General features: G+C 40.4%; 2 protein-coding genes across 5 annotated transcripts in view; one reads left to right on the top strand and one right to left on the bottom strand.

Moving 5' to 3' along the window:
• Nucleotides 1–210: 210 nt before the first annotated feature.
• DCUN1D5 (defective in cullin neddylation 1 domain containing 5) lies at nucleotides 211–16,101 on the bottom strand. Of its 2 annotated transcripts, none has more exons than XM_064441299.1 (8): nucleotides 15,993–16,101; nucleotides 12,547–12,638; nucleotides 9,833–9,903; nucleotides 9,358–9,449; nucleotides 2,382–2,490; nucleotides 2,184–2,288; nucleotides 1,235–1,337; nucleotides 211–525 (listed from the first exon to the last, which is right to left on the bottom strand). In XM_064441299.1, exons 3-8 carry the CDS (start codon nucleotides 9,872–9,874, stop codon nucleotides 470–472), a joined length of 507 nt encoding a protein of 168 aa, XP_064297369.1. In that variant the 5' UTR covers nucleotides 9,875–9,903; nucleotides 12,547–12,638; nucleotides 15,993–16,101; the 3' UTR covers nucleotides 211–469. The 2 variants fall into 2 exon arrangements, with proteins under 2 accessions (XP_064297369.1, XP_064297368.1); XM_064441298.1 differs by lacking the exon at nucleotides 15,993–16,101 and adding an exon at nucleotides 15,298–15,740.
• Nucleotides 16,102–16,216: 115 nt separating this feature from the next.
• Nucleotides 16,217–25,914, top strand: part of DYNC2H1 (dynein cytoplasmic 2 heavy chain 1) — a 192,917-nt gene continuing 183,219 nt past the window's right edge. For all 3 annotated transcript variants that reach the window (XM_064441295.1, XM_064441296.1, XM_064441297.1), the window contains exons 1-11: nucleotides 16,217–16,773; nucleotides 18,321–18,491; nucleotides 19,720–19,855; nucleotides 20,176–20,294; nucleotides 20,861–21,005; nucleotides 22,572–22,804; nucleotides 23,063–23,197; nucleotides 23,294–23,407; nucleotides 23,608–23,719; nucleotides 23,894–24,018; nucleotides 25,325–25,500. In XM_064441295.1, the coding sequence (XP_064297365.1) occupies nucleotides 16,573–16,773; nucleotides 18,321–18,491; nucleotides 19,720–19,855; nucleotides 20,176–20,294; nucleotides 20,861–21,005; nucleotides 22,572–22,804; nucleotides 23,063–23,197; nucleotides 23,294–23,407; nucleotides 23,608–23,719; nucleotides 23,894–24,018; nucleotides 25,325–25,500 (1,667 nt within the window). In that variant the 5' untranslated portion in view covers nucleotides 16,217–16,572. The remainder of the gene's footprint in view (nucleotides 16,774–18,320; nucleotides 18,492–19,719; nucleotides 19,856–20,175; nucleotides 20,295–20,860; nucleotides 21,006–22,571; nucleotides 22,805–23,062; nucleotides 23,198–23,293; nucleotides 23,408–23,607; nucleotides 23,720–23,893; nucleotides 24,019–25,324; nucleotides 25,501–25,914) is intronic.

Genomic DNA, 25,914 nt, shown 5'->3' with positions numbered 1-25,914 from the left:
CCACCCAGGGCTCCGAAAAAATCAGTCATTCTTTCTAATGTTTGTCACACAAGACAATCACATCATCAGCAAGCAACAGTGCCAGTTAAGCATTTTTAAGGTCTTCAAAAATTCATAGCAAAGGGCACTTCTGAGAAAGATAATCTTCAAGATTTGGTTTTAAAAATAGACACCACACTCACATTCAAGGGACATTCTTCACTTTTAGGCCTTTGTCACAAAACTGAATCTTTATTGTTCTGAAATAAATGCTATAAACATAAGACTCAAAACAAGAACTCAAACTTTCAGTCTCAGAAAAGGTGTGGTTCAATGCCCATATCACGTGTAACAAGAAAATTTCCTTAAAAAAGGAAAAAAATTACTGTGAAGTCTTTCTTAAGAATGAAAATGCAATCCGTTGTTTTTCTCATCAGTTTGTGTACAGGTGGGCACCAAAAAAACTTCTGCATTTTCTTGTGAATTCTTGCTATGACGCTTGACGAACTTTTTGCCATTCAACAAATTCATCCAGAAGAACAGGCCCTGCAAATGGATGAAACTTGGAGTTACATTTGCCAATGCCTTTCAAACATCTTCTCTTAAAGTATAAATGTTAAAACTACTGGTCTAAGTAACATCCATGTCAATCCTATGGTCAAATACTTACTAAGACTCAAAGATGACGACATTAATTTCAATCCAAGGGCGGCAAAAAGTGCACAAACAACACTACACAGAACTACAGAAAAAAGTGTTCATTACTTCTGACAGGTGCACCTAATCCCTTCTTCCCAGAGCTTTCAAAATTGCACATAATTAGAACACGGACCAAAATGGGGTGCCTACTGCAATTCAGTCACAGTATGACTATCAGCCAGGTGTAGAGTTCAGCCCCAAGTACCAGCAGGTAGGCTACTTTACACTTAAACTGGAGTTTATTATATATTAGTAGAAAGTGAGAGTTTACTGTTTATAATTCTATTTGCAAGTCTATAATTTCATGTAGCAAGCAGCTTCACTCGATCCTCAACTGAATATAAGTTGACTCAAGTACACAATCATACCCTAACATACTGCCACAATTAATATCTGCAGTTTGAAACTGAATGGTTATCAGGAGAGTTTTTCTATGCATTGTTGGAGAAGGGATATTTCAGACCTTACAGCATTGTTTCTGTTACAGAAATTTTTTTTATGCAAATTGAAAATACTGAAGTAATAGTTGAATAAGAAAAGCGTTAAGAATACTTACATGCACCATCTTCATCATAGTTGCTAAGATCCGCATGGACAGTTCTGCTGAACTCTAGCACATTGTACCACTGATCCTTGTTCATAACTCTATACTTTGATTGCTAGGGAAAATAATTTCAGAACATTAAAGTGTCAAGTGACATTTGGTAATGCTGCATCTCATTCCTCTCATTTTATCTTTAATCAGTTCCTAACAAACAATTTAATGGTAATAACTGCCACTATTTCATGGGTTTTCCACTTTTTGAAATACTACATGTACATATTTCTTAGTTCTGAAACAACATAAAAATAATTTCTTGAAAGATCAGAGCAAAAATCGAAATATCAGGAATCAGGAAGTCACCACTCTTAAGCTTCAAAAACTGGTAAATTTTCATCTTGCCCTGAAGTGGGGCACACCTAGCTCAGACACATTTCCAGAATGAATGCTGACAAAAATCTTCTTTTCCCCAGGGTAAAATACGGTATGATCATAAGGACAGCTACTTTGCAACGTTATTACTGATTTGAAGCCAGGGAATAGTCTCAAGCCTAGCATGCTCCACAACCTACACAAGTCCATGTTAATAAGTCACTTGCAGCTGAGCTGACCAAAACTTTCTGGAGACAGCCAGAGCTCCAGGTACCTACATACTGTGTCTACACAAAGCAAACTTGGAATTCAGGACAGACGCAGCTGTAGAGACCATCAAGGCTCTATAATTTTAAATTTACCTTTATAATCCAATTAAGACAGAATTTTAATTGCCTTTGATAGGAGAAGGCAGGGTGGGGGCAAAGAGTCTGTGATGCATACTAGAACATCACTGATTCATAAGCACATTGAGCAAGGGAAAAGGAGCAATATGGATACATTATTGAGCAAAACAACACAAATCCTGAAATCTTTTCACAGAACAGCCCAACTGCTATGTCACCATTCAGAAAGTCAAGGAAACTTGTACCTCCAGGTATTGATAAAATACTGAAAACAGTGGCCAAGTTCTTCCAAGCAGAAGAGCTAACATGGATTTTGCAGTATCAATATCCAGACTTCGCTGGTCTTTATCCTAAGGTAGAATAAAGAAAGCACAAAAACGACTCAAGCACAAGCCCACTGAAAAATTAAAATAAGAACTTCTCTAACATTTCAGTAGTCTTACCCTTGCAAAATCAAAGGCGTATCTGTAGATATTCTTAAAGGATGAAATGTCATTCAATTGTGACCGCAAGAAGTCAAATTTACTCTGTAATTTTTCTGTACAGTCACACCTTAAAATAAGAAAAACAAGTGATGTTAGAAGTATGAAACAAAACATTGGGACAATGACAAAAATGCCAGCAAACATAAAAAATTAAAATCATCAAAGTGCAATCATTAGCAGTACAGGAGTAACTCCATAAAAGTGACTTAAAGAACACTGGACATGCTCAACCTTTGCAGCTTACTGAAATGATGAATGCCTCGCATTCAAGTTTTTTTAAAACTCTATCAGCAACATAATACAAAGCCTCTTCTTTACTTCTCAAATAGTTTTTTTATGCCATACTCTGCAATTTATACTTATACCCAGCACTTTTACCTTTCAATCACTACGAAGGTTTGGAGAAAACACTATTCAGTGTGCATTAAGGCGGTAAGATCTAGCTGTAAATCAGGCTTTATGTTATACGTCTTCAGAGAAAAACAAACCCTAAACACACTTCAAGACTACATATTTATGAGTGGCAGGATTGAGCAGGCACTCCGCAAAACATACTAGTCCACTCATGTTTTATGACTGATGAATGCAAGCTCTGATAAGCCTATCACCTGGATTAGTCAGTAGCTATTCAACTGGTAACTCACAGGCTGTAGGAGAATGTACAGGTCTGCCAGCTGACAGGATAACCCTTTGGCAAAAATAGCCCTTTGGCAGAAAAGAAGATCTCCATGTATTTTACTTAGCAAGGACTTTTGTTTCCAAGTAGAGAATGGGTTAGATTCACCAGCAATGGCAGAGGAGAATGTAATCTACACGATAGTACTCCAGGAAAGACTCACTCAAAAGAGCAGTCATACCACATTTTATTCTTATAAAATAATAGCTGCCATGATCTAATAAAAAAAAAAATTTCACCTTTCCCTGTATCCTGCATGACAGAAGCAGTACTTTCAGAAATGCAGATGCACATAAATACTTCCTTTGGTAATGTGTCCCCCTTCTGGCAGCCTGCCTCTCAGAGAATACATTTGCATCTTTAACAGCTCCTTATGGACTCGCCACCGTCGCTCATAGCAAGGCCCCTTCAGGAGTACCGCAGCAGGTTGCTGAGACGCTGCATTTTGATGCTGTACTTTGCCCACAGCCGATACTTCCCGTTCCTCAGGTCTGCCAGCCTGTGTATGCATGTCTGTCTGTCTGCCCCTCTCAGGCTGCTGACAAGACAAACGTAGCCATTCCAGCTGATGAAGCCTTTTGTTATTTCTTGTCTCTAGCAGCATCTACCTAAAGCAGCACCAAGTCCCAGCCAAGATCAGTACTAAATAAATAGAACTATTAGCTAATTAGACTGCATATTCAGATGACAAGAACTAATATACTTTGCAATAAATCATACATGAAGATGAAAAGAAATATTGTTAAAAAAGCTTTGGTAAATTTATCTAAAGATAAAACTACTTTTTTGTCTAATTGGTCTATGTATTCTATCCGTTAACTCTTAAAACAGTATTATGCTATGCTACAAAGGACCTCATTTTATATTAACCTCTCTTCTTTCTAGGTTTAAACATTCATACCTCAATAATATTGTCCTCTACATTTGAGGACAATATTTAAAACCTAACTAAATGCTTATGTTGTTCAGTTTTAAACAACACTAACACTAACTAAATGCTCATGTTTTTAATTCATGTTATTGTCTACTGTACTATTTGCTATATGTATTTTAATGCAGAAGTGATTCTCTTGAAAAAGTTGGTATGAAAAAGTGCCATTATTATGCCTCAAGAATCCTGAGCTATTGTCAACCTATTTAAATAGTCCAATGGATCACACACAGACAGGTACCACCCTCTGAAGTCTGATGCAGGAATGTATCTCTGTTAAAGCTATTTAAGGCATTTCCACACCTGGTGACTGATTTTCTTCATAGTAGTGAGGTAAGGAGCTGTCAAACTCCTCTTTTATAGAGATATAGCTGCTTGTGTGGCTGCACCATAAACAAGATGACGGAGGTTACCCATATTTAGAACAGGCTTCCCACCAGTATTTTTCTTTTTTAGTCAGAACAACCATCTCATAAGCACAACTGAATTAACACCAAACTCCTGTAGAGGGACTAGAAAAAGATGTGATTTCTTGAACTGCCTTTACTGAAAGACAGCATTAAAGTAAGTTATTTCAAGATCAACAAAAGTAGACATTAGCTTACTACATTCTTCTCCAAGGCCTTTGATACGGTCCCCCACAGTCTCCTCCTGGAGGAATTGATGCGTTATGGCCTAGACAAATGGTCTATGCAGTGGGTGGGGAATTGGCTGACAGGCGGCACCCAAAGGGTGGTGGCAAATAGCTCTTTCTCAAACTGGCAACCTGTCACAAGTGGGTCCCCCAGGGATTGATATTGGGCCCAATGTTATTCAACATCTTTATAAGTGATCTGGACAACAGCATCAAGTGTAGCCTGATGAAGTTTGCTGATGACACCAAGTTGAGTGGGGAAGTAGACACTCCAGAAGGGAGAGCTGCTCTGCAGGGAGATCTGGATAGGCTGGAAGAGTGGGCCAACAAGAACCTTATGAAGTTCAACAAGGAAAACTGTAAGGTCTTGCACCTGGGAAAACATAACCCGGGAGTGCAGCACAGACTGGGATCCACCTGGCTGGAGAGCAGCTCTGTGGAAAGGGACCTGGGGGTGCTGGTGGACAGGAAGCTCAACATGAGCAAACAGTGTGCTGCTGTGGCCAAGTCGGCCAACAAGATGCTGGGTTGCATCAAAAAAGGCATTGCCAGCAGAGAGAAAGAAGTCATCATCCCACTCTACTCAGCACTTGTCAGGCCACACCTGGAGCACTGTGTAGAGTTCTGGTCCCTGCTCTACAAAAAGGATGTGGACAGGCTGGAAGGGATCCAGAGAAGGGCCACCAAGATGATCAAAGGACTGGGAAGCTGCCATATGAGGATAGGCTGGGAGAGCTGGGTTTGTTCAGCCTTGAGAAAAGGAGGCTCAGAGGGCATCTCATCATCACATACCAGTACTTAAGGGGTAGCTCCAAAGAAGATGGAAACTCCCTTTTTACATGGAGTCACATGGAGAGGACAAGGGGGAATGGACACAAGTTGCTCTTGGGGAGATTCCGATTGGACACGAGAGGGAAATTCTTCACAGTGAGGACAGTCACCCATTGGAATAATCTCCCCAGGGAAGTGGTTGACTTGGCCACGTTGGACACCTTCAAGATTTGCCTGGACAGGGTGCTGGGCCATCTTGTTTAGACCGTGCTCTTCCTAGAAAGGTTGGACTAGATGATCCCTGAGGTCCCATCCAACCTAAGATTCTGTTGTTCTCTTCTCATCCCTACATCATATTTATAACAGACCTTAAATTAGCACCACAAAGCAGTCCTATTTTGATTTCTATTCAGGTAGAAAGTTCATGTGAGGCATAGCTAACATGGAGACAGTGATGATTCAATAACTCCTACTCAGATATTCCAATGTTTCATATTTCGAAGTTAATCACACATGCGTGTCTTTTACTAAAAAGAAAAATTCGTAAGATGTATACCAATATTTTATACTACCATTAAATGCTTTTGGTTTAAAGTAGTTTGAATGTCTTTTAATCTACGAAAGAGTTCCCCTGCCATCAGCCAGCCCTCCAGATGGAAAAAAATGAAGTGATATCCGTCTAGCCCATGTACTCTCTTCAAGCACTGAAATGGGATCTTCTGAAATTTAGGTTCCATGGTGTAACTGAAGCATACAGAGGTCCAAGGAAGTAATGGCTTAAAAGAGCAAAGGGACATCTTTTCTGTGCCCTGACAATGCTGTAGTTTTATTATGTCAATTGATTTACAGGTCTGGAGACTGGAAATTTAGATTCCAGTGTACATTGAATGCTATACTGGCATAAACAACTCCCCTATTTACACCATGCTTTGTGTTAGCCTCAAACATTAACAGAAACAAGGGCAATTACAAGCAAAAAGCTCGTTGGAAAAACAGTTGATATTAGGCTATTATTAAAACCAACCCAAATAAGCTGGTTTTACTACTAACTCTGCAAACAGCAAGAAGTTACAAACTGACTTTCCTGCCTCTCTCTCTCATGCAGCTTCTATTGTACCTAAAAACGTGAGATTGTAACCTTGTCTTTCCCTTAGTTGGAATCTAATTTGGCTCTCTCCCCTTTACCTGGCCATTCATTTTTCAGAAGTTCAACTTTAATGTAAAATTTGGCTCAAATTCTAAGGTTAAAAAAAATAGCCAGAGGAAAGTACTCAGAAAATACAGCTGCCTATGCCTCAACTTCCTTACACACGAAATTCTTTGTATTCACCTAGTTCAAACAATGACTTCTGCAGAGTTTAATAAAGTTGTGAATTGTGATCTTTTCTTCACCTTCATTTCATAACTTTTTTTTTCCTTTGTAGGTCTGTAAAGCCTACAACTGATAAATACATGCATATGCTTCTCCTTTAACTCAGATACATAGTTAAAAGGATCAACTCTGTTATTCACCCTCCAATGGCTTTAAAGCCAATGTAGATCAACAGTCACTTCCTGAGAGCTATTAATTTCATCCCAAGGAGGTGTTTAAAAAAGGAGCTGAAATAAACTGCCTAGCAGAAGGACTAGTTTCTCTCTGCTGACTGTGAAAAGAGCTTCAGGTGATTAATTTAGATTCAGACACACAGCTTTCACATAAAATACACATACACACACACATATATATATACAGGGCAGAATTCACCCTACCAACATGATATACTAGAAATCTCACTTTTGCAGCTGAAGTTGTTTACGTCTCATAAGCTGCTTAGTGCTTGATCCACCTTAATTTTGACAGTGTATACCTTATCACATATTTATTTTTTTCTTCCTCTCTAAAGAACAAACTTTACCAGCATACTACAAAAGCACATGCAAAAAGAAAGTATCTTCAAAATTCAGGCACCCCAAATCTTGGCATCTAAATGTAGATAGATGTAGGTGTCTCAGCTTTAGGTGTTGCCATTCATAGAAGTCTAGCCAACCAACCTGTAAGAGTAACTCAGGTGACCAGTCACTGGGTCTTACAGCAAACTGAACACCTCCCTAGACTCTGTTACATTTACTGGATCCCCCAAGTTTGGAGTAAGAGTTTAACAAATCCATCTCTTGCATATAAACCACACATTTAGGTGTCCTACTATGGAGTTGAATTTCACCCAACCCTGTTCATGCCATTCCTTCTTTCAGAATATGTGAAATGTCACATAAGGTATTCTGTAATAGAACTCTTAGAATACACTCTAGGCTTTCAATGCATTTTAGTGTAATTTCTTCATGAAAAAATGTAAAAAAAAAAATGCTGTGCAAGAATGCAATAATAATCTGTTGCTTTAAGAGCATAAAACCTTTCTCCTTCAAAACTTTGTCAAATCTTTCAAGATAAACTAGATTCCCCCATCCCAGATGGAATCCCATAATACTATCCTTCCTTCCCAGTACACACAAACAGCACAAGTCTACAGATTTATATTCTCTTTTCAACCCAACGAATCTTGAATTCCTTTATGTGAATGTCACTGCTTCATCCAGCTGCTTAGTCTACAGCCTGCTATTAGAGCACATCCAGGGGAAGCAAAACAGACAGGTTAAATGGTTTAGGCTTAAGCAAGTGCTCTGATCATAAGTCTGTATATATAAAAATGCACAGCAGTACCACATTTTCTGTCTTACACACATTTAACCTACACCATGAACAGCTCTGTTCTTAAAAGAACCAAAAAGATTCCTATTCACAGCAGATTATTAGAAACAAAATCTTTAATATTGGCTCTGAAGAGGTGCCTGATTTCATACATCTTTGTGCTTGCATTCTGCTAGACCAGCTAACTCTTGAGAGCTTCCATCTGGGCATAAAAATTAAGCACTTCAGATAAGTGACCAAATTATACCCATTTACAGCATTTAAAAATTTATGCACCCAGAATTTAATCTCTGTCATCCTGAATTTCAGGCTATTTAATCATTCCAGCTCTTACTAAATTTAAGAGCTTCTGACAGTCACAAAATAATTATGGCATCAATGGGAAGCCCGATCCCAAATCGGGTAAAATTTGCACAAGAGTCAGGCCAGAGTCACTTACCCTCTGGTTATTCAAGACTATGGAGTATCTGCCCCGTACAATTTCCCAAACCAGTTCACAACTGATAGGGCAATTGTGCCAACACCGAGGGTCAAATCAGCCCCTCTTTCCCACCATGCTGTACCTGCAACAGTAGCTCCCTAACATTTTTAATACTGAATGCAGCGTCATAACAAGTCAAGTACCATAAGTAGTTTCATGAAGAACAAACAGAAAGTGACAACTGAGCTAAGTGTCACAAAAAGCTGATTAGTTTCATGAAAGAAACAATCTCTTTAGCATTATCTCACCAAAAATTCTTATAAACTGAAGGAGTGAGAAGTTTATTTATAACTGAATAAGTGTTATTTAACTTAAGCATTAAGCATGGCTTCTGACCTGCATCTAATAAATAACACTAATAACCAAAATTATTACCAATGCAGTCCTCATCTATACAGCTCAGAAATCAGTAAAAACTTTCTAGAATACCAGTGTTGATATATGCTTATGGGTATCTCTAGATCTACTTACTTGTGTCTGCTATCTAGAATGATACTTCAACATATTTTTTGTAAGAAACAGCAGCCACCAAAACCTGACTTATTAGGGTTATGCAAAACTATCATTTGAGTGAACTCATCAGATTCACAACCTCATGAACAGTAGCTACTTCCAGTTGTCGACTGAGCCCAGACCTAAAAGCCAGTTTCTGTGTCTTATTGCCAATGCACAAGAAACAGAGGGCAAAAATAATTAAGCCAGTGGTACAAACATAAAAATAGAACATTCTATTATATATCTAAAAACACTCTTACTGTAATGAGGTCATTCCTTTTAACCATTCTTCCTTGGTAAAAAATCCCATGCTTTCAGCCTCTAGTTTCCAGGCTAAAACTAACATAATAATCTAGGGGAAAAAAAAAACAAGTGGAGAAAAGGAGTCAGTGTGTAAGAAAAGGCTGATTTCTACATGTCCAGGAAGAAAACTCTAAGCATTCAAACATTCTAGTAATTGTTGTACATGCCTGCACTTTACCATTTAATAATTCAGCTATGTGCAATCTTTCCCTTAATTTCAATTTCTGGAAGTGAAGCATTACTATAATAAAACAAACAACCTCTCACACAGACCATGCATAATTGATGTATTCAGCTGATGTGTCTTAGAACAGCTCCTAAAAGCAGGAGAACAAACAACTGTCTGCTTACTGACATTAAGAGTTTTACACAGAACTTAATCTTATCCAATACCCCCTTTTAAAGTGTTATAGTATCATGCAAGAAACGTACATTTTCAGGCTCAACACCGATGTCTTCGCAGAACTTTTCCATTCCTTCAGGCCCCACAACTTCATCGGGACCTTCAAAACCAAACAGAAACCAGACAGAAATCTAAGTAACATTCACTGCTCACAAGGATTATACACAACAATAATTAGACTACACTGCATATAACCTATCTTTAAAAACACTGAATTACACCATTAAGTAGCTTTTTTATTAGAACCATTCTATCAGCTGCAGCGTGGAGACAGGTTTATTATATATGAAGTAACACTATGAACTAAAAGCAAAACTAAACCAGAACTTCCATGTTGCGCACTGTCTCCCCGCAACAGCGGACAAGCTACCTTAGTTCATGTATGTGAGTTTTCGAAAGACTCCACTGAGTTTCCCATTGACGTAGGTCAACTCCAATAACTGTGGCAGTCAACTGTTTTTAAGACAACTTAGGTACTGCTACTCTGTGCTAAAGTTACTCTCTATTAATATATACACTCTCCCTATATAAAATAATACATATATAATGATATTCTTCAAAGAGTTATTTTATCAACAACAACAAAAAATAAATTCTACCTAAGCTACTATTACAGATATTACTCTTTCAATGATGTTAACATTATGGGTTTGCACTGACACAGAAGAGGATGAACCTTCAAATAACGTATGGTTAGTTTTACAGTGCTGAGTAATATGAAGAGAGTGATGACAATAAATCAGAAAAATGCTAAGCATGTTAGCCATGTACAAAGCAGAAAATACCGTGATTAGGGCCACAACAGTTAGTGTTATGCTGTCACTTTTCCATTTTAACACAAAGAAAGCCTCTAAAAAGCAGCAAAATAGCGTATTTAAAGAGCACATACACACACTCTACAATGCTTTGTTTCTCTGAATTTCTCTCTGGTTGCAGTTATTTCTGCTAAGCCTGTTCCAAAAATGACTCCTACTGGGCAACCAAATATTATGGCACGCTATTTTGATGTATCTTGGATCATTCTGTTAACATTGTTTTAGTGAATATGAACCCATGTGAACGGTAAAGGCTCTATCTTCCAAAACAACATGGCATTTTATGATTCTTTGGCAAATTTTGCTATTTATACATAGACAGAACAGTTTCGGGTTTTTTTCCCACCCTTGACGATACCTGTCTCCACTTCATCTGCATCTGTTACAGTAAGCAGAATACTTTGTAAGCGTTTGGAGAGTGTACTTTGAATAATTACTGGCTGTGAGATAAGAACAGTTGATATAAACTATTGAGAATGGCTACTTTTACAGGAAAATAAAATGCAACTGGCATTTGAGATCATGAACCCCTACCTATTGGAAACTATTGCAAATAACATTTTGCCTCGGTAAGCAAAACGCTGTCATGTTATTTTGAGAAGCCATTATGTAGAATGTGTTAAGAAAATTTCAAGTTTAAGTTATGAAGAAAAACACATATAAGGGTTCACTGGTAATGACAAGTATAAACTTGAATCAGTGTTTTTGGCCCAGAAATCATATGTACAATTCATATATATAGACACACACACGTGTGTGTGTGTGCGCGCGCGCGCGCAAGTGCACATAATTTCCTTTTTTAATGGAAATGTTTAATCTGCTATGGTGTATAATTTCACTGGAATTCTGTTTTATGCTAGAAACGTGGCATATTTTGATTACTGGTTAACCAAAGTATAACCTCGTACACTCAGTTTTTGACTCAACAACAAATTCACAGGCCTTAAAAAAGTTAAAAGTATGTGCAGGTGCACTTATCTGAAACAAATTAACTAAGAATTATTGTTTTCCTCAGAGAAGACTCTTTACTCTAAAAGATTATACCTCAAACCTATATTAGAAAGCAGATTAATAGAATCAGGAATAGTTCATTACTGCAGAAATACTGCAAGACAAATATCAGTTCTGATAAATATACTCAAACCAATCGCTGGCAGATAAATTTGCTGGCTCACGTTTCATACTGAGATCTGGCCATTAATGAGTTTCAGTCGCGAACTAGTTATGATGGACTTCAAGTAGTGACTAGACAAGTAATTAGTAACAGTCTACAGATCCTGAATTTCTAACCATATAATTGGTAAATCAGTGGCAGCAATAGACTAATAAATTGTGCAAAATACACTGCATATTCACTGAAAACAACTATTACTTGGGTAGCAATTCTTATTTCTTTGGAAGAGGCTCTAACACTTTTGAATGAAACGTCAGAAATGTTAGCACAGATTCTCAGACAAGAAAAACAGTATAAGCATGTATTATTTTATTTCGTAAAATAGAAAACCAAGAAAACTATTTCATTATCCTTCCAACTTCATTATAAAGAAGATCTAGGTAGAGAAATAAACTTCTGTCTAAACTGTCTCTCAATGTCCTGACTTCTACTTGTCCATTTCAAATCAAGAAGTAAAATCATCCAGTGTATCCTGGTTCAACACTGTAGTGTCCAACATCAGCCATTTTATTTTAAAGAACACCATGGTAAGTTATAAAGCATAGAGTAAAGAAGAAAAAGTGAAAAAGAACAAATACTGAAAAGGTCATAGTAAAAGATATACTAATTCAAGTGCTTGTTACAAGGAAGCGAATATGGACTTATCTTTTACGTCTACATCAGCATAAAAAAGCAAAACGTAAATAATATTTGATGTATTCATTTGTTTTAAACAAAACCATATAGTTTTAAAGATGAATTCACTGCATATTACCTGCATATTCATAAAACCAAGCCAGGCACTTTTTGCTTGAAAAATGTTCCTCTCCACTTATTACTTTACCAGAGGCTTGTGATCTGCAATAACTTATAGAAACACAAGGATGATAAGTGTTATTTTAATATGAGAAGTGGGAAATAATTTTAAATTAAATTCCAAATGTTTTCTTACTAGTTCAAGCATTTTAAACTGTTTTATAAAGTCAATATACATCAACAGCAAAGCTGAATTTGTTAAAGGGCAACTGTCTGTCATCTTATTTCAACACTTGTTGGAACACAGAATTACCTTGAAATACAACCCGCTAATAGCCCAATTTATTGCAGCTATTACTTTTTCTGAAATGCAAAAGTACTGTTACCTTCTAGATATTAAGCCAAAAAAAACCCCACACAGATGGTCAAAATATCACTACTCAGTAATTCGAATGCCTTATTATCTGCTTATATTTATACATACAGGCATTTAAAGTTAGGTCTTTAATAAGCCGCATGATCTTCGAGTGCCGAATATGCACAGATCCCATTTAGGTCAACAGGAGCTGCAGAGTTTGGCATATTTAAAAGTCAAGCTATTTATAGTTGAGCATCCAAATTTGGGAAGAAAACTCAGTTAATTTGTTTACATTAAACACATAACTAAATATCTGTAAATTCTATAGGTGTTTGGTACACGTACCAGAACAGTAATATGCAATCTACAGTAAGGCTAAATCTGCTCAGCACACACAGCTTTGCCCCCCACATCATCTTCATTATGTGACACACAACCCAGTTTAGCTAGGTGAATTTTCATAATTCATAATTCTTTAAAAGAATACATAGAACAACTGATTCCTTCCAGCAAAAACACTGTCCACTTGAAAGCAGTTTTAGTCAGTAAGGAGTTGCAGCACCTTTTCAATACACACTCCTTTCAAATACAAGTTAAGATTATTTCTAAGAATGAGGTGAAAGTTGATTGCATGAGAGGATTTAGAATTATGCGGCTCCTGTATTGCAATTTTGAAAAGAAAACATCAAGCAGGAAAAGAATAGTTCAATTCTGAGAGGTGGTGATCAACTTTATCTTCCATGTATCGCTTTCGGCTTCACTGGAAAAGAATGCAACACTCTCCAAGATGAAGCCTTATGCGATGAAAGCTAGAATTAAAGATGTACTACAGACAACCATCCACTGAACTGCCATTAAAAACGCAATTCACCAGAGAGAAACAGAGCCGTACGGTATGCTATTGCTTGTTGGTTTTATCAGGTTTAACATATACCCATTTGTAATCACTGGTTTTATTAAAGCATAACACCAACATATTGCCATATAAGAATGCTATGTCAGAAATGCTCACGTATCTAACATTTTGTGATCAGCTAGTATGACCTCTCATTTACATCACAGTTTTTGCCCAATGACTAGTAGCTTCCTGTAGAGTCTTTTTCTTTTTTTTTAAGGGAGCCTTCAAAAGATTTTTTTTTTTTTTGAAGTAAAAGAAATTAATATAATACAATTTTGGTCAGCAGTGTTCAAGAAAGATGAACCGAAACTGCAGATGCAGAGAAGAGCTATGATGAGCAAGGAAACTGAAAATTGGTATTACAAACCAGAAGAATTTAGCTTGTTTATTTTAAAAAAACAAAGTATGAGAAAACAAAAGTGCTCACTCTGAATACACTGTAAGGCAGAACCGTGAGGGAGGAGTGTTATATAAAGGATAATGTAGGCAAGGCACAAGAATGGTTATTAACTGGCTATAAATAAATTTAGACTGAAACTAAAAGATCATTAATGACCACAGAAAGCGAGCTCAGGAACAGTTATCCAAAACGAATAGTCATAACAAAACAAAAGCCTGGGTACTTCTAAGTTCAAGCTCAGTCAACCTATGAGAAAGGCCATATGCCACAGTTTCTTGCAGTAGCCATTCCCAAAGCGCTGATGTTGTAAGTCCTTTGTATTCTTATGTCCTCAGGAGGTTTCTAGTAACTAATGGTTTACTGACATACTTAATAAGTTCTAATAGATGAAAAAGGCATACAGTTACTTTAGGGAAGCCACGCTAGAAGCTCCTGCTACACCATACTAACGGTTTATCATTCTAATGGTGATTTCTGGGTATCAGGACATAACCGATCTTTTTATGGTAGTCAACGAACAAGACGCTTCAGACTCCTGTATTTATTAGAAAAAACCCTTCCTGATTTTGTTCTGGAGTGTCCTGACCTCTCCTTTCATTTCACTGAAAAAAAAAAAAAAAAAAAAAAAGGATTTAACGTAGACACTCAGAGTGTCTCAGAGTGTCTACGTTAAAGTGAGGAGAGCTGCCTACCCCAGGAAAAAGGCTGGATCGCATGCGGGGACAAATGCTGGAATTGGCCCTACCGGTGCGGCGAAAGGCAAAACCAGCAGGGGCCGGGAGCGGGTCCGGAGCGTTCCTCCCCTGAGCGCGAGCGAGCCAAACGCGGAGGCCGCAGGACAAGCGCCCCGAACCTCCGGGGCGGGCCCACCGGGACGGGACCCGCGGCAGGACACAAGCCCGCCCGCACAAAGGGCCACCGCAGCCCCGGGGCAGGCGGTGCGGAGCGCTGCGGGGCCGCCGCACGGCCGGGGCCGCCAGGGATCCCCCGCCCGTAGAGCAGCGACCGCCCATCCCCGCGGCCGCACGCCCGGGACGTGACAGCCGGGAGCCGCCGCTGCGGGCCCGCCCCGCCCGCCGCTGCCGCCGGGCGGCGCCGCGCCCGGAGACGGTACCTGCCGAGTTTACACTTCTTAAGGCCAGTGTCCTCCGTCGCGGCCGCCGACCCCGAGGACTTCCTCTTCTTCTTCACCGGCATCGTCCCGCCTCGGGGCGGGGACCGCCCCGCCGCCGGGGCCCGCAGCCGAGCCCCCCCGCTCTCCCCGGGCTCACCGCCCCCCCCCCGAGACCGGCGGTGAGGGGACGAGGGGAGCCCCGTCCCGCCCTGCTCCTCCCCACCCCCGCCGGGCCCTTCCGCCCCCCCCGCTCGCCGCGCGGGCAGGGCGGGCCCCGCCGCCGCCGCCCGGTCCCAGAAGCGGGTGTCGCGCCCGGGGTGGGAGCGGGGAGCCGGGCGATAGCGGCTGCTTGGGGAACGGCGGGCGACCCGGACACAGACACCGCCGGGCAGGAAGTGACAGCGCCGCCGGGGCGGGACTGCCGCCAGGGCCCCGCCCCCAGTGGGCGGAGCCAGGCGCGCTCCCGCCCCGCCCTGACGCCCCGCCCCGCCCCCACCCATGCGCCGCTCTGGGTCCCTGCGCGGGGCCGGCCTCCGGTGGGGGCGGGGCTGGCGCCGGGCTCTCGGGGCTGTTTGCTCGGGCGGACGGTTTGTTGTGGCGGGGGGGCGGCGCGAGGAGGAAGAACCGGGGGTGTGTGGCCGGTACAGCGCGCGTTCACAGTAAAATAAAACGGTGAAGCGCGAACCCTTCGTTACCGGTGCCCGCGGGACGCCGGCAGGCGCCGGAGCGGGAGCTGCCGGGCCGTGTCCCGCGGGCACCGCGGCGGCAGCGCTGGAAGCTGGGGTGAGGTTGGGTGGGCCGCCGGTGGAGAGCCGCCGCGGCTGGGAGCGGGCGGCGGAGTGGGCGGCCGACTTAAAGAACCGCCGCCAGGTTTTCGTGACACCGCGGGGGCCGGAGCGGCGCCTCGCAGACCCGGAGAGCGGAGCCATGCGGCATCCGCGCGTGGTGCTCGGGGCACCTCCCCCACCTCAGCCGGCCCCGCCCCCCGACGCTGCCTGCCGATTGCCGAGCGCGTCGAGCGCTCCCTGGTCTCCCCGCGCGGCGCTCGCCCCTCGCCAGCCGGACCGAGCTCGCGAGAGCGCTGGAGCCGCCATTTTCGGTCGCCATAGCGACGGGTCCCGGCGACGCGGGGACGCCGCGGGCCGCACCCCGCCGCCAGCCGCCGTCCTCCCCGCCGCCCGCCTTCGGGGTGTCTCCCGTCAGCCCTCCATGCACTCCGGTGGGGCTCTGAATCCGCCGTCGCCCTGATCCTGCCCGGCGGATCCCTCTGCCACCATGGCCGGGGAGGGAGACAAGAGGAAGCGCTTTATTTCAGCCACGGCTGCGAACTATTTCGGGCTGGATCCGGCTGCGGGTCCCGCTGCCCTGGCCGCCGGGCTCCGGTCCCGTCCGGAGCTGAGCAACTTCCTTGACGACGGCAACGAGTTCCTCCTCGTTGTGCAACAGTCGGGCACCCAACTCACGGCGTCCAACAAGGTACGGTGGTGCCCAGCCCCGTGGCTGCAGGCACCTACGGGCCCGGCGTGTCCCCGCGTCCCGGTGTGCGAGTGGGGGGTGCAGAGCCTGCGGTCCAGCCCAGGCGCAGTGGTCACAGAAGGCTGGTATCTGATTTGGGACACGTCTTCCTGATGCAAACACCTATGCTGGTCTCAGTGTCTGCCGCAGAAATTACTGGCCCGAGAGTCTGTGGAGACCATGCGGTCAGCTGTGTGATGTATTTGTTAGTGGGTTGTGCCCATGCTGATACGTCGTTTTAGTGTGCCGTATATCGTCGCTGTGTGAATGCAATGCAGCCTGGAGAATGGCATGTTATCTTGCTGCACATGCCAGGTGGAGACTGATGTGTGGTTGTTCCTGAGCAAGGGTGCACGCAGGTGACTGGGAGGATTGCATTGCGTGCCTCCCGTCATTCTGCTGTCAGACCTGGGGCGTCCTGTCCGTCCGTGACAGTTTTTTCTCCACTGAAGACTAGTGTTACCGTGTGAACTTCTGGGTGGACCAGTGACTTACATACCTCCTGGTGTAATCGTCTGTGCAGCCTGTGGAGTCTAGTGCATGCCATTATTCATGCAAGACCGAACATTTACATGTACCAGTTTTTGGGGTGTGCTGCTGAGCAGCTGTCTCGTTTACAAAGCCACTGCCAGCAGCTGTGGAAGATCAGATGCATATTGGGACTATAATGTGTGCCAGTTGCGTCAGTGAGACAATGTCTGCAGACCTGATAAGAAAGTAAAACTGGTACTGTCCAGAAAAATTGAAAGCTGTTCTTACTAGTGCTCTGTTTCTTTTAATAGAAAAAATGCTCACATCTATACCGTTGCACATGATTTGGGAATTCAGCTAGTGTAACTTTTTGATATTGTTTTATCAAATGTTTCATGATGTTCTCCTGTTCTATGAACTCTCCTTGGCCACAAATAGTTCCAATAATTGATTTTATGGAAATTTTTGGAACTTTACCTGTAGGTTGGACTGTGAAGGGAGCAAGAGTCATGTTACAACCTTTGGTTTTACTGGTGAAGGAGCATTCCTTTCTCTGTCCTTGAGGAATCTATTCATCGCAATAGTGTTATGTATTTACAGACTCAGGAGAACAATACTGAATATTTGGAAAAATATTCCCAAAGTTATGTAGCGTAAAAATGCAGTAAAAAAGACAGACTTCATGCTGAGTTTTCTCTAGGCACAAGATGGTTTGTCCCCAGAAAGTGGTAAGTGGAGTTTTCAAAATCAAATTAGTGTAAGTAATTATGGCATTTACAGATATTTTATAATGAAAAAGGCATTATGTATATGATGTTGGAATTCAGGTGGCTATGAACACAGGAATGATTATAATAAAAGTTTTCATTTTCTGTGCAAATCAGATACTACCAGAATGTTATCGGAGCCCATGGGGAGTAACATGGTATTTTATGATTTTTTCTTGATGTAAATAATTTGTGTAAATGGTGTTCATAATTTAGTACAAGATGCAATGTCAGTTTTCTAAACGAATCCTGTCTTCTTGATTATTGCAGATTGAAGGTATTGATTCAAAGAATAATGTGTTGGTGTTCTTTAAGCTGCGACCTGATGTGATTACAGAAGAAAATCTTCACAGTAATATTCTTGTGTCATCTATGCTAGATTCACCAATTAACACCCTTTATCAAGCTGTACGACAAGTTTTTGCACCAGTATTACTGAAGGTGAGCAATATACTGAATTAAATGTTCTGTAGATTTATACTGAAACATTGAAATTCCATAGGATGTTAAATATTCTGAGATAAATATTTTATGTTTTAAAAATAAAATATTTTAAGAGCTTAAATAATGGATGATAGTTCTAATTTCTAAGTTAAAGCAAGTACTTTACCTCCTGTCAGTAGGGATGAGAGGAGGATTCTGGCCATACCTATGCCTGACTAGAAATGTGGAATACATTGGGCAGTGGTGGTTAATGGAGACAACAGCTCCTTACCTCCTTTTCACCAGTAATTCCTGTCTTGTGTCCTTTGCTTGTTTTAGATATATTTTATATGAAAAGCATAGGTCTGTATCATCCAAACTATGATTCTATAATATGTGGCAGATAGGTGTGCTAGACTCTAGATTAATTTCTACAGCTGCATTTTTTGAAGTTTGGCTTTTTTTTTTTAAATGTTCTGAGGCTTTTCCTTCCGTTCCATTAAAGAATATATTTCCTTTGTGGATTTTTGTCAAAAAAGATGAAAATGGCTGTACGAGCAGAGTTTCAGCATTTAAATATTTTTAATTTCTTGTATGTAATAATATTAATATAATTTTGGAAAGACACAATAACTTTTGATATTTGATCCTAGCAATTTCCAGATTCCATTACAGAAGTAGATTCCAAATTTGTTTAATATAGGAGAATTCATTAAAAAAGAATTTTGAACACATTTGCAGAGTGCCTGTATAAATCCAAGAAATTACTTTGGATTTTGTGATAAAAATATTTATACAGTATTATTCTGAATTGTTAAGTGAAAAGAATGAGGTGCTTTTCCTTGATATTAAGAAAAATAAATTCTTGCATCATCACACCATGTAATTAATTACTTCTATTAATCTGATTTATTTTTTTTTAAGATTAATGGGAGTGTAGCTGTACGCTTCTACGGGAGAACTTATCTTGGGCCGCATACCTCCGGGACACAGGGCTCTACCCACCCTGGGGACAGTGATGCACAGACACCAATATGATGGATACAAAATGTCCGTCTATTTGGCTGCGTCACACGCTTATATAGCTCTTGCGGTTCCTGTTCCTGCCACTCCTATGGGGAGGAGTCTATCTTTCCGTCACATCCCGTAATCTTCCGGTCGCCGATCCCTGTCTATTCCCCTACATGGGAGGAATATAGACATTGTTTTATCATGTGAGTCACAATTTTTGAAATTTTCATTGCAGGATGAGAGATGGAATAAATCATTTGATCCCAAACTCCAGAAACTTTTAAGTGAGCTTGAAGCTGGCTTGGGTACTGTTCTCAGAAGATCAGATCCTAGTTACACAGGAAGAAAGTTCAGTGAAGATGATGTGCGAGGTTTGTTTTGCAGTTATGTCTTTTATAGTTAATTTTAAATGAGGAGTAAATAACTTGTTTATAGGCTGAGTTTTCAGTCTTCATTATCCCAGTGACTGCAGAGTGTGAAATATAGCGGGTTGTGGTGAGTAGACTGGAATCAACGATCAACTTTGGTCTCTTGGTATGAACTTGATACTACAACTAGTCGGAGTCAGAAGTTGAAGGATAATTACATAACCATGCAGCAAAAATTTGCTTTAGAAAATATGTTCTGACCAGAAATATTGTGTGACCATTCCTGTATTTCATATTTAAACATTTTCCATTATTATTTGCAGCTATACTTACACCAATAGATGAATTTCAGTTCTGGACAGAATGTGCTCATCATGGAAGTAAATGGTGTAGTAAAGAGCGAGCTTCTCATTTTAAAGACCTATTTGAGGACATTGCAAAAGTATGTTTTCTTTTGTGTGATCAGTGATGTATTTGTAGACTTAGTAAAAAACACTTATGAAATATGTGTCAGTATATGTATACTCTTTTCAAATATTTGAACATATAGCTAGTTATTTTTTCCTAGGCAAAATTTTGCTTTAAATGACATTCATGTCGTTTCTAGTGACAATGGTGCAGGGGAATGCCAACATTTAATTGGGAGCAAATTTGACCATTGAATACTGAGAGTTGCTGTAGAAATGCAATAGTATACTATGGTTTGTGAACTAGAAATTGACTCACGATATTGTAAAAAGGAAGACTGAAAAAGCAGACCATGATAATGAGTGCTATAATGCAAAATTTTTGGCACCTGTAAAGCGTTTCCTTGAATAGTGCTTCAGATATCAATGCATTCTTCACATGAACAAACTTACACAAAATGCTTGTTTTTTGAGAGGGGTATGCAATATTCTGTTAAGCAATAAAACCCAGGGAACTACAGCAATTGTCAGTTTCAGAAAAGTATAAATGTTTCTACGATACTAGTTGCAGAGTAACCATATTAAGAATATTTTTTTCCAGGATTATTACAACTTGGATAGTCTGTCATTATTTGAAGTTGCGGATTTGGTGGAGGCTACCAAGGATACTGTTGATGGTGTGTGGAGACAAACAGAACATGATCCTTATCCACAGCCACGCATGCGTAATCTTTTGGATGTAATAGGTAAATCATTATGCAGTCTTTATTAAATGAACAGTTGAGAAAAAGTAAAATGAATCCTTGAGCAGAATGAATCCTTCCTCCTAAAGGCACCAGTGATGGCCTAGAACATTAAGGTGCTTTCTTGTAGTTATGATCCATGAATATTATTTGCCTTATACTATCTAGTAATTCAGCCAGTTCTGGCAGATGCCTTCACACATGCTTGGGAAGATGACAGATAGTAACAGGATGGAGTTGGATACTTTTCAGCCTGTGGACTGGATTTGTCGTGCTTCTGTTTGACTCCTTTTCACAGAATCACAGAATGGTAGGGGTTGGGAGGAACCTCTGGAGTTCATCTTGTCCAACCCCCTGCTTGAGCAGGCATACCTACAGCAGGGGGCACAGGAACGCATCCAGGTGGATTTTGAATGTCTCCAAGGAAGGAGACTCCACAACCTCTCCAGCTTCCACTGCTCTGTCACCCTCACAGGAAAGAAGTTTTTTCTCATATTGAGGTGGAACTTCCTGTGTTCCAACTTGTGCCCATTGCCCTTGTCCTGTCATTGGGCACCACTGAAAAGAGTTCAGTCCCATCCTCTTGACACCAACCCATTAGATATTTATAGGTATTTATGAAATTCCCCCCATAGTCTTCTCTTCTCCAGGCTAAACAAACCCAAGTCTCTCAGCCTTTCCTCAGAAGGGAAGATGCTCCAGTCCCCTGATCATCTTGGTAGCTCTCCGCTGGGCTTGCTTGAGCAGTTCCCTGTTTTTCTTAAACTGGGGGGCCCAGAACTGGACACAGCACTCCAGATGTGGTCTCACCAGGGCAGAGTAGATGGGGACGATAACCTCCCTCGACCTGCTGGCCACACTCCTTTTAATGCACCCCAGGACACCGTTGGCCTTCTTGGCCACCAGGGCACAGTGCTGGCTCAGGGTCACCTTGCTGTCCACCAGCACTCCCAGGTCCCTCTCAACAGAGCCGCTTTCTTGTAGTTCAGCCCCCAGCCTGCACTGGTGCATGGGGTTGTTCCTCCCCAGGTGCAGGAGCTTACACTTGCTCTTGTTGAATTTCACGAGGGAAAATTGGCCTAGGTTTCCAGCCTTTCTTTCTCTCAGAATAGAGAATTTATTTACATAAACCCCCATTTGAAGGTTGTTTCAGTCTTTGTGGAGGTGAGAGCAGGATGGGCAGAGAAGTTGCTTCTCTCATTCTCTGGACAGGAGTCCCACTTCTGGGACAGGCAGTGAGTTTGTCTGTTGCTGCTAGATATGTGTGTGCGTTAGGGGAATGTTTTCTGGAGCAATCAGGTACTGCTATTACTACTGATAAAGACAGATGCTTGTGTTTGGATTCCAGAATCCAAAATCATCAGCTTCTGATATTGGACCAACCTCTGACTTGGACATGTTTAAGAGATTTATTGAATCTGAAACAAAATAATCAGTTATTGATACATTTGTGTGGTTTGAAATCAAGACGCTAGTTTTTAAAAAACGTGATTGGAACGTGGGGTAGTGTTTAAGGAAATTATTTTAAAGAAACAATATATTGCTTTTATGTATTTTTTTGTGTTCTAGGTGGCTCACTAGGTAGATATGTTCAGAGAAAATTAGCAGCTTTGAATTTGTGGGAGGATGCTTTTCACAGTGTTAAAGAAAATCTGAAGGCTGGCATCTTGATTTGTGAGCAGTGGGTGTCAGCTTGCGAGTATCTAACCGGACAACTGTGGCAACGTTATACTCTACATCCATGGAAAAATGAGAAATATTTTCCTGAATCATTAGCCAAACTTGGCAAACGCCTTGATGAGGTAGAGGTTTGAATTATACATATTTATTTCATTAGACACAGAATTAAACAACATTGTTTTAAGTTAAAAAGGGAATTAAATCACTTTTATAGCCTTTTGAGAGTCAGATAACATTCCATAATCTGTATTTGCCTAAGTGTTTCAAAAGTTTCTTGTAAAAAGCAGAGGGATAGGATGTGCTGCTTGTGCTTTTTACTTCTAAATGTAAGGTTTCTTTAAAAATATGTTGGATATATCAAATATTCTTTTCTGTTATAGGTGCTAACTGTTAGAACACTGCATGAAAAACTGACATTCTTTTTGCCAGCTGGAGAACAAAATGCTTTACATCCTGCCCATGTGTTTGAACCCTTTGCTGGCCTAAATCCTGTACGCTATAATCCTTACACAGAGGTATAATGCTTATTGTTAATTTATTCACATTTTTCTGTGTCTTTTTATGATGTATATGGATAGTCCTAAACTAACATGGAAATTCATTATCTCTAGCCATTATGGAAAGCAGCAGTCTCTCAGTATGAAAGAATTATTGCACCAGCAGAACAAAAAATAGCCAGCAAATTGAAGAAATTTATTTTGGAAATTCAGGACAGTCCTCAGCAGGTATGGGTATTTTTGTAGCCTGAAAACTTTCCTCAAGATAAAGTTACTGGATTCTTAAGTAGTCAGTTTAGAGCACAGGAATAAGTACTTAGCGCCAAAGACAGTACTTATGAACAGCCCTAATGAGTAGTGTCAGAATAAGTTTGGGGTTTTTTTTTTTTTTGAAAAAAGAGGTAACTTTTTAAAACTTCATGTTCTAGCTTCTTCAAACATTTCAGAAATATAAGGAATTGATAAAGCATCCAAATATAAGCAAAGAATTGCTTTCTGAAAGGGAAGCATTGGTAGCAAGACTTCAAGATTACGTCAAAGGTAAAAATATATTTAAAAGTATTTAATTGCATTAGTTTTTTTTTCAAATACTAGAATTCTTTATTTACTTTTAGAATTGTGTAGTATCCCTAATATATTTTTATAACTACAATAATAATTTTAAGCTTGTTCTATGAGGTGTCTGGTCTAACAGGAATCTTTTGTTTGTGTTAGACTATCAGACAGACTTTGAAACTCGATGCCATGGTGTTCCTGGTGATGTTTCTGGACCACTGTCAGGCAAAAACCTTTCTGAGGTTGTTAATAATATTGTATGGGTACGGCAGCTGGAGCTGAAGGTAACAAATTCCATTACTGTTTAGGCACAATATTATCACAGAACGTAAAACATGGTATTTGAGATTTCTGTGGGGAATTCCCCACAGAAAAATTGTGCACTTCCCAAGAGTTATATAATCAAGATTCAGTGGTGCTACTTGCTAAGTTGACCCAGAGGGCAGTCTTTTTGTAATATGTTGAATTGCCAGCTTTTATGACTTTTTTTTTTTGGGGGGGCAAAAAAAAAAAGACCAAAATTCTGAGAGAAGGCATTTTTGTTAAATTTTATCCTTCAGTTTGCATTTTAAAATTCTGTTTAAGATTTACAGATAGCCCTATTCTGACATCCTAATTCTCACTTGTTATTACTAACATCTGTTGTGAAACTAAAGGGATTTCTTGGTAGTACTTTTTTGAGTTGGTACCTGCCAGGGAATTTACTACAGTGACTGTAGTAAAAGTAAATGTCAAACGATTCTGTGTTCTCTTACAACAGAATGAGTTTAAAACATATTTGACTCTATTTAACTTATTTTTCTTAGTTTGTGTTTACAGTTTAGTTGGAAACTCTGGAACTTTTTTGTGAAAGTATTAACTAGTTAAAAGTAAAATGTTTTCTGTAAACATAAGTGCTGTTTACATTGCCTGTAGATGTGAATGGGAATAGAAGTTACTTATCCCAGAATGAGTATTAGCTCTTTTGTTTTTTGCATTCACCTCTGATTTGCAGAAATCTGAAGGGCCCATTTCAGCTAAGGGTGGAGGTCTTAAAGGTGTTGCTTTGTTATGTATCCTACAGACAGAAAAGCGGCAGCTCAGGTTTCACAATTATTTCTTCTGCTTGGTCTGCTAAAGACCTGGAGAGCAGTTCCGCTGATGTCAGTTGTGTGTCTACTTTAGCTGTGTTAAATTTTTTAATTGCTCTGAAATCTCCACTGATTGTATTGAGTAGGGTTTTGATTAATTTGTCCACATGTAGATGTGAAATCCCATTTGAAATCCCATTTGAAATCCCTTTGAGTATTGGCATGGACCTTATAGATACAACAAAAGATGCATGGGAGATCTATGGAGAATGAACTAAAGACCAGGTGGGATATCCTGGGGTATCTTAGTAGTGGTAGACACCTGTGGCAGACAACTTATTCAGACCCAATTTATGGGAATTTGAACACCTGGGACACAGTTCAGGATTCACTTTTTCTTTCCAATCTGTTTTTGAATCCCGCTTGGATGTTTTGTAATACTGATTTTTATTGTGATGATTTTTCTTTTCTAATCGAATACTGGGAAGTTAAGCTTCCTTTCCTTGTGATTGTGTTTAAGGTGGATGATGCTATCAAGCTGGCAGAGGCTCTTCTGTCTGACTTGTCTGGATTTCAAACTTTTCATCAAAGTGCAGATTCTTTTCTGGAACAGTTAAAAGTATATGAACAAGAACAATTTGATGATTGGTCTAGGAATATCCAGTCAGAATTATCAAATCCCAAGTCAGGACTTTGGTAAATACATTTTTGTTTAAATAATGTTTATGCTGAAATCTGTAGTGTTGTTTAATTCAATAGAACTTGACGAAGGAAATAAAAAAAATTACAGAACTGAGAATGAGTGGAGAAACAAAATGGAAGAGTTCATTATCATTTCATCATCTTGCCAGGCTTAGTTGGTGGGGTGAAGTATACAGTTAATAACTAATCTTGCAGTTACTAGTAACACCTAGAATGAAAGACATGCTTGGTTTGTTTGTTGTTACTACTTGTTGTCCATTGTAATCCATATAGTTATGATGTCTAGAAACCAGATGAGATTAGAGTATAGCTGTGATATACAGATGTCACATGTAGAGTAACAAATAAATTGCTGTTCACAAGAGATTCTGCAATCTAAATAGAGCAAATGAAAGAAAGGTAAGAAAG

The sequence above is a fragment of the Phalacrocorax carbo genome, chromosome 1 (assembly GCF_963921805.1).
Source record: "Phalacrocorax carbo chromosome 1, bPhaCar2.1, whole genome shotgun sequence".
Classification (NCBI taxonomy): Eukaryota; Metazoa; Chordata; class Aves; order Suliformes; family Phalacrocoracidae; genus Phalacrocorax; species Phalacrocorax carbo.
The sequence above is the reverse complement of the archived record's forward strand: the minus strand, read 5'-3'. Positions and strand labels throughout refer to the sequence as shown.